This window comes from Mus musculus, chromosome 14 (genome assembly GCF_000001635.26).
Source record: "Mus musculus strain C57BL/6J chromosome 14, GRCm38.p6 C57BL/6J".
Taxonomy (NCBI): domain Eukaryota; kingdom Metazoa; phylum Chordata; class Mammalia; order Rodentia; family Muridae; genus Mus; species Mus musculus.
In genome coordinates this window covers 119,088,798-119,097,532 of record NC_000080.6, presented here as the reverse complement: position 1 = coordinate 119,097,532, position 8,735 = coordinate 119,088,798, and the positions used below count along the sequence as shown (strand labels likewise).

General features: G+C 38.4%; 1 protein-coding gene across 21 annotated transcripts in view; it reads left to right on the top strand.

Annotated features, from left to right (window-relative positions):
• The window catches only part of Uggt2 (UDP-glucose glycoprotein glucosyltransferase 2), a 117,791-nt gene that overhangs the window by 2,264 nt on the left and 106,792 nt on the right, over positions 1-8,735 (top strand). For 19 of the 21 annotated variants that reach the window (XR_003950882.1, XR_003950881.1, XR_001781137.2 and 16 more), the window contains exons 2-5: positions 2,144-2,226; positions 6,209-6,339; positions 6,770-6,882; positions 8,194-8,368. Coding sequence is in view for 4 of the 21 variants with exons in the window: in NM_001081252.2 (NP_001074721.2) it covers positions 2,144-2,226; positions 6,209-6,339; positions 6,770-6,882; positions 8,194-8,368 (502 nt within the window). In the remaining 17 variants the exon portion in view is untranslated. The remainder of the gene's footprint in view (positions 1-2,143; positions 2,227-6,208; positions 6,340-6,769; positions 6,883-8,193; positions 8,369-8,735) is intronic. The other 2 variants (XR_003950884.1, XR_003950888.1) reach the window with 1 other exon arrangement.

The window sequence follows — 8,735 nt, the reverse complement described above, 5'->3', positions numbered from 1 at the left end:
CATCCTAACGCCCAAATCTGTCAATGGTCAAGTTTTTTGCAAACCTAATTGAGAATATTGGGGCATTTTTAATTAACTTAGTGGGCCCCAAGTCCAGGGTCATGACACATAAAAATACTTAAGAAGGTCATGCAAGGTTAGAGTCAGAGATTGGAGTTAAGTAGCCTCAAGTCACAGCATCTGAAGCCAATAAAACGAGCAGAGGCAAGAACAGTCTCTTCTAGAGTCTTAAAAAGTACTAAAGTACCATCCATTCACTGATTTTGGACCTGTGACATCTAGAGTCATAAGAGAATGTCTTTGTTTTTGAAGCCACCATAGTTTTGGCAACTTGTTACAACAGCACTGGGAAATTCGTGTAGATTTTGATATCGAAAATAGGATCTCAATGCAACAAGAACCCAAAACTGTGAAGTAGCTGTGAGTTTGGGCTACAAGAATTTTGAGAACTGTAGAAAAGGTCTATATCACCTTGAGGAGGCTACTAAAATAATGGTAATTCTGGTGAGGACTCTGTGAGTGTGGTAGAACTAGCTGTTGTTTTCTGGAGAATGAATAGTCTTGAATAAGATGTTGGTAAAAACATGGGTATTGAAAGTAGTTATGGGAAGGATTCAAAAGGGATGTGTTATTTATTGGAAGCAAGAGAAAGGGTGGGTCTTGATATATATCGACCGTATATACCGGCTAACGTAGGTTCAGCCACTTGTGAACACCAACTTGGACAGTTGTCCGTTACCTGAGGAGATTTTCAAGAACTATCCAGGATGCCACCTTGTAGCTCTTTGCTGCATAAGCTACAGGATGAAGAGAGAAATAAGCCATGGGAAAATGAGGCTACCCTTTGCTATTTGGAAATTTTCTCAGGCTGTTTATATTGGAAAGGATATGAAAATTAGGAAACTATCAATGTGATCTGGAGAGATGGCCAAGGCCAGGAAGGTCACTACCATTTGTTTAATGTAGGGAGGCGACTCCTGGGTCTATTCAGCCATTCAGCTGCAACTGTGGACGGTGGCAATTCCAGAATACCTACAAAACTGTCTAGAGCAGGGCTATAGTGAGAAAAATACGTATAACCAAGTGCTGTCGTATGAATGGATCATACCTTTACCTACAGCTACCCAGTGCAGGTTGGGTATCCCACATCTGATTCCCAAGTAGTTTAAAACCCAAAAATTGTTAGTGTGAACATGACTCCAAAGTGGAAAATTCTATACCTAATTCTATATCCTCTGAGCTTTCAGGGAAATGGTATGGTATAGTCTCTTGAGGGGTGAACACTTCACAGACAAGTCCTCTTTACACTTTAGCCAGCTTCAAGTTGTTGTATTAATTTCCCTCTGATGCACAAAGATTTCCTAATGAGGATTTGAGAGCTACATTAACCTGTGGGTGTAAAAATAAGATTTTAGAAGGCAGCTTGATATTATGCCCATTTAGCAAAACAATAATGGGTTCTCTCCTAGGACCTATAACATCCCCCTTGAGACGTTCTTCGCAAAGTTTATAGTACCAAACATGAGTTTCCTCCTGTCTAGTGACTCTTAAGTCCAATCAGAAAATAGTTGATTACTCTCACACATTCATGCCACTCTTGATACAATGGGCGTCCTTTTCCAGGCTGGTCGTCATTGCAGTGTGCAGACACAGACGTTAAGTGTTAAGACCATTGATGAGTTTTCTCCCCAAACGGTCTGCCGTTTGATTTCTTCATGTCTCCTGGTCTTTGGTATCTTTAGCAATAGGCTATTATATATGACTTTTACATAGTATTTATAGAGCTAATTATGTTAATGAACAATAAATGATCCCTATATTTACTATTTACCTTTAATATTCTCATTTTTTCTCACCTTAATGATATTTCATGTTGAGAGAAAAACAAATGACACATTTCTAAGTAGTTGATAATGATAAGGAAATGCCAAAAAATAATATATAGTATAATCTTTTTGACATAATTATATATATATAATTACTTCAGGTGAAAATTTCAATTCATTTTCATATTGTGTTATGGTAAATAGATATCAGTAATTTAATATTACTTTTGGAGTTCGTCATAAAATATTTTGTTCTATAGTGTAGTTTATAGCATCTAACTTATTTTTTGTTTTCATTGATGGATATTTTTAAACAGTGAATTTATGGCAGAAGAAAGTAATGAAAAGTTTTGGCAGTTTGTGGAAACAGTAAGAGAACTGGCAGTTTATAAGCAGACAGGTAAGTGATGCGCACATTTTAGCATATAGCATTTATACTTCTGTATATGCGTTAGCTAATAATTAAATATGAACGCCAATGGGGTTAATAAATCTGAACATTAAATTTGAAGGTTGGGCACGTTGTTCTGTTGGTAGAGTTTTTGCCTAATACGCAAGAAGTCCAGGTTTGGATCACCAGCATTACCAAAGAAACAGGCATGATGCTACTATGTTCTTGTAATCTTACCACCTGTGATGCAAAACGATGAGAAGGTCATGTCATTCTTGGCTCTGTACTGAGTCAAATGTCACCCTGGGCTGTGTGAGACCTTGTCTCAAAGCAAGGAAAGAAAAAAACCCTCTCTAAACATGAAAAGATGTTTCCGTGAAAACTGCACTGCCTGTTTTTTTTTTTTTTTTTTTATGTCAGCTTGACACAAGCTAGAATCATTTGTACAGAGAAAACCTTAGTTGAGAAAACGCCCCAACTCAGATAAATCTGTGGGCAACCCAGTGGTGCATACACCTAATAAGTGATTGAATGCTACCCAGTAATATTCTGGGTTATACCAACCTTGGGCAAGTGTTCCTGGGTGTATATGAAAACAAGCTGGGGTTGATCATATCAGCCTGGTTGACATAGTACACTCAGGCCAGCCTAGGCTACATAACAAAAAAAGAAAGGAGAAGGAGGAGGGGGAGGGGGAGGAGGAGGAGAAAGGAGGAGGAAGAGGAAGAAAGACTTAAGGAGCAAGCCTATAAGCAACTCTCTTCCATGGTCTGTTTCATGCTCTCTCTACTCCAGTTCCTGCCTCCAGGTTCCTGCCCAATTTCTTGTCCTGACTTCCCTTGATGAAGGACTGTGATCAGGACATATAAACTGAAATGAGCCATTTCCTACTTTGCTTTGGCCATTGTGTTTTATCACAGCAATAGAAATGCTAAGAAACTATTGTAAGGTATAAAGATCTAAAACCTGTAGGAAAATTCACATAATTAGTAATTGTCACATATTAAAGAAAAAAATCAAAATTTGGGTTACTTTCCTTAATTTCTTTGATATGCTATTAGTTTTGCAGTGGGATTGTATTTCTTGTTTTAGGAGACTTTAAAAGAACTCTATGACTACAGCAGAAGTGAGGAACGGACAGAGATCTCTCCTGTCTCCTCCACTCACTCACATGATGAGCTTCCTTACTCAGCTCTTCACCCAAGTCCACTCACCTGTATCGACACATTAGTATCATTTAAAGTCTGTTGTTAGATTCTAGTATCATACATTCTGTGAGTCTGGACAAATGTTTACTGGCCTTGCTGCAATTTTATTGCCTGTGTATTTTGCTTTTAAGCTCTTAACGATATTTCCAAGAATGACCCTTAAAAAGTCAGATAATGTATCTTCATATCATTATCTATAAAATATAATTCCTACTTTCACATATGCCAAAATGTATGTATCTATTAACATGTATACCTATATCTATATCTATAAATATAATATATTGGAGAATATCAAAATGTTGAGGCCATTAAATCTAGGTAATAGCAATAGAAAATACAGGAATACAGGGCTAATTATTCTAAAGGAAAGTTTTTTTTTTTTTTTTTTTTTTTTTTTTGGTTTTTCGAGACAGGGTTTCTCTGTGTAGCCCTGGCTATCCTGGAACTCACTTTGTAGACCAGGCTGTCCTCGAACTCAGAAATCCACCTGCCTCTGCCTCCCGAGTGCTGGGATTAAAGGCGTGCACCACCACACCCGGCAAGATTATTTTTTTATTTTGAAATAAAGTAGATGATGTGAATGTAGAATCCCATAAAAACTAAATCTTTAACCATATAGACACAGAAAACTTTTTACTCTAGGTTATTAGATAGTTTTTTTTTACTCAAATGTAAATGGAAAATAATTAGTTTTAAGTATTCATTTGTTGCACAGTCTGTTTGGCTTAAGCAACTTTGAAGCTTAGCAGTTCTTGACTTAGATTCTAAATATAAAGTAATCAGATAAACTTTTGATAGTACTTTAGGTAAAATACTTGTAAAACATAGACATTTTTTACTAAACTTATTTAATCTACTTTACAACCCAGTATCAGCCCTTCCTCTCCTCCCAGTACTCCCTATGCAAGTCCTTCCCATTCCACCTTCCCCTTTCTTTTGAGAAGGAACCCTCCCCCTTAGGTTGTCCACCAACCTCCTCCTCACCCCCATTCCTGCACATCAAGTCACTGCAGGACTAGGTGCATTCTCTCCCATTGAGACTAGATAAGGCTGCCCATTTAGGGACACAGGATCCACAGGCAGGCAGGCAGGCAGCAGGCTCAGGGACAGTGCCTGCTTCAGGAGTTTAGGGAACCCACATGAAGACCTAGCTGCTCATCTGTGTGCAGGGGGCCTAGTTGAAGGCTGAGATCACTCTTTGGTTAGTTATTCAGTCTCTAGGAGCCCCCAAGGATCCAGGTTAGTTGACTCTATTGGTCTTCCTGTGGAGGCCCTGACCTCTTTGGGCCCTCAGGGTTAACTTTCCTGAAAAGCATTATTTAATAACCATTATGTTTGTTTTAAGAGGTGCCAGGCTCTGCTTAAATGATGGTAACACAGGGATGAGTAAACATGATGGACACACGCAATACTTCATGATGTGGAGGCAGCAAACCAGCTGTGCACACTAAGACAGGGTGAGCATTAGGCATCTTTGCACGCTGTGAGGACACACAGAAGACAGCCTAGGCAAGCTCCTAGCCTTGGAGCACAGACGCATAACATCTTCTAGTTTGACCGCTTTTTATCCAGAACATTTTTACATAATGCCAAGCATGTAGACATGCAAAATAGGTATAGAACCAAAGAACCAAATGTTTAACCAATAATAAGTCATAAAGAAATTGATTTCAAAATAAATTAGGCCTACAAATAATTTTACCATTTATTAAAGATGAAAGCTAACTTGAAATTGAGTTTTACCAGTGAAATTGGGTTTGTTGTCTAACATACAATCCAAACATATGTAAATTGTTACTTACATGCCAAAGAATGACAGTAGGGAAATAGTTAAGTTTTAGAACTAGGGAAATAGCTCAGCTGAAGCATGAGAACCCAAGTTTGAGTCCAAAACCTGTGTGAAAAAGAAGCCTGTGTTGTTCTGTAATCTCAAAGACAGGAGGACCCCTGAGCGTCCTGGCCAGCCAGCCAGGCCTGCTTGGTGAGGTCAAGGACTCTGAGAGATCTTGTTTCAGAAACGAAGGTGGACGGTAACTGAGGAGTGATGCCTCTGATTGCCACATGTTGGCATGCACACACAGACATACAAACACTGTATTCAGTAACTAAGCCATTACATGTCTGTAAGTGCATAGAATGTGTGCTACAAACACTTCAGTTCCTAACCCTCAGTAGCATAGATTCTCCGCTGACTTTCAGGAAACGTTCATTGCCGTTGCCTGGGTGCTCAGAGCAAGGTGTAGACCACACTCGGTGAAGTGGAAGTATGGAGGCAAGTGTTAACTCTTTGAAGACATTAAAGATTAAAGAGAGTGAGGCAATGGCTGACTCTATTGGCATAAATGTATGGTTTATTAGGTTCTAATAGACAAAGCTTGAGTTCATGATGAAAGTCACTCACGTTTGAGGAGTGTGTCTTGGAGTGTTGTTGACATGCTGACTGGACTTGGCTCACTGAACCACAGGGTGACTTTCTTTCTTATCTGTGGCGTTCTGCTCCCTTTACTGCCCTCCAGTCTTTTTCAACTGCGGATTGGATCTATAACTCATCCATAGTAACCCACCATAGTTGGAATATTTTTGAAGTGCATCTTGCCATTAAAGTAGACTTTTATTTTAAAATTATCTTGTTGATCGCTCAGAAATAGACACAATAATGTTTTCTGTAGCAGCTTACCCAAACTTAAAATATGATGTTTTGGCATTGATCCCGTTGGTTCTGTAGGTGGGATGTGCCAAGAAACTGAGTGCGAAATGCTAACATCTTTCTCTCTTTGTAGAATCAGATTATTCCTACTACAACCTAATCCTGAAGAAAGCCGGACAGTTCTTAGACAACATACACATTAATCTCCTAAAGTTTGCCTTCTCCATAAGGGCATACTCTCCAACCATTCAGATGTTCCAACAGGTAAAAATACCCAAGCATCACTTAATGAGGATGCATTCATGATATATGTTAAACTACTTAAGGTGAACCATTGATTCAAAACAAATGTATATTTCATTCCATAATATGTTATTATCTTATTACCATCTCTCTCGTTGATTGTGGTTGAAAAAAAATATATATAGTCTACTTGGAGTTAGGAAAATGTTGTCAGTAAAACTGCTTATGATAAAACTTTTATAGAATTAAGAAAAATTTGAATGCATGTATCTCCTAAAACAATGTTTATTCTATTACATATTGCTTAAATTCTACTCAGAAAATGATTTATCTTAATTAGAACAGCAACTTCCCAGTAAAAGATCAGTTATTTCAACCAAAGTAGCATTTGAGTTTCAGGGCTATATCGTAATGATGAGCTGCTGTAACAACGTCATCTTTGGGGTTGCAGATGGCTGCTGATGAGCCGCCCCCAGAGGGATGTACTGCATTTGTGGTTATACACACGAAGTGCACCTGTAAAGTTAATGAGATTAAAAAGCTGCTGAATAAGGCTGTTTCAAGGTAAAGTATCGTGGGGAGAATCAAGAGAAGTGATTTGTGGGGAAGAGAGTTGGAATAGAAATTTTAATATTCTAAGACACTGGACAAAGTTATCTGATCTTATTTGTATCTATGTTTGTATGAAGCTTTTTATATCTTTTAGCCCATTTTAAGGATAAGAAAAAAACTATATTGCAAGTAATTTTGAGGACGTTTTTCATTATCACTGTGTGAGGAGGAGTCTGCCATCCCTTACTTCCTTGCATATTTATCAGACACTGTGTAAATGTCTACATTTCTGTGTAAGGAAAGCTTGGCAAACATTGTGGTTTAAAGCAATGATTACTTTCTATGGAACCTGAGCCCCCCCTTTACCCGGGATCATCCTGTTTGTACCTCAGAGACTGAAAGGGGTATGTAAGGGATGGTACTAACTTTACACGTGAAGGGAGAATTTACTAGAAAGTGTAAACAATCCATCATGTGCCTGGGAAAAAGGTTGTCAGAACTGTTTAGAGTGGTTTTGCAAGCCTAAAGAACTCCTATGCTTCCCGAACCTGTCCATCTGTCCACCTGTCCACCCATCTGTAAGAAGCTCATTCATAGTTCTTTTTTTTTCCAATTTTTTATTAGGTATTTACTTCATTTACATTTCAAATGCTATCCCGAAAGTCCCCTATACCCTCCCCTCCCTGCTCCCCTACCCACCCACTCCCACTTCTTGGCCCTGGCATTCCCCTGTACTGGGGCATATAAAGTTTGCAAGACCAAAGGGCTTCTCTTACCAGTGATGGCCGACTAGGCCATCTTCTGATACATATGCAGCTAGAGACATGAGCTCTGAGGGTACTGGTTAGTTCATATTGTTGTTCCACCTCCCTTCAGCTCCTTGGGTACTTTTCTCTAGCTCCTCCACTGGGGGCCCTGTGTTCCATCCAATAGCTGACTGAGAGCATCTCATTCATGGTTCTTAGTATTAAATGCTAATTTTTAATGAAGGTGTGCTTTCATATGGCCTTTTACATATTTGGAAACTCTCTTTAGGGAATATGAACTGTAGTGAAAGTAATTCTAATTAAATATAAATTTAATTGATTAAAAGTATATTATTAAAATGTAATTGACAATGCACCATACTGGAAACCAAAGCATTTTTAATAACCAGTTTTGGTTAAACCAAATTTCTTCTTTTTTATTTCTACTTTCCTATTTCTATACTTATTGACATTATGAATTCTTTGGTAGCAGAAAATATCAAGTATCACGGTGTATACCCAATACACTTGTTGACTCTCACTTCCTTTGAAAGTTTGTATTTTGTTTTTATTTTAGGCCCAGGCCTTACCTATTTGAAAGAGATCATAAGTTTCCCACAAGCAGTGACAACTTACCAGTGATTGTTCTCTATGCAGAGATTGGTACAAGAGCATTTGCTGAGTTTCATAGAGTACTGTCTAAGAAATCAAAAAATGGTAAAATCCTGTATGTTCTCCGCCACTATATTCAGGTACATGTTTGCATTGTTTTTTGTTTGGTTTACTAATATTAGTAATTTGTGGTTTTCTCTTCTTTTCTGACCCAGACTAAAGGTTTACCAATTTTATTCATCGTTTGTATAGAAGCCACTTTGATTTCTGATGGTTTTGGTTTCTGTGACCGTCCTGTCTCAGCCGCGTTCTGGTCCCATATCTGGTGCTCCTTTCCTGTGTCTTCTTAGAGTTTAGTTTTCTTATGCACATCTGGCTTCTTAGTGACCCTTGGGTTGCTGTGTTTCGAGCTTTTTCCTTTGTTGCTGCTGTAACATTTACTGTTAAACATTTGTAAGAGCTGCTGAAGCTTACAACAGTTGAAGAGTAGGCCTTTTTAGAACATCT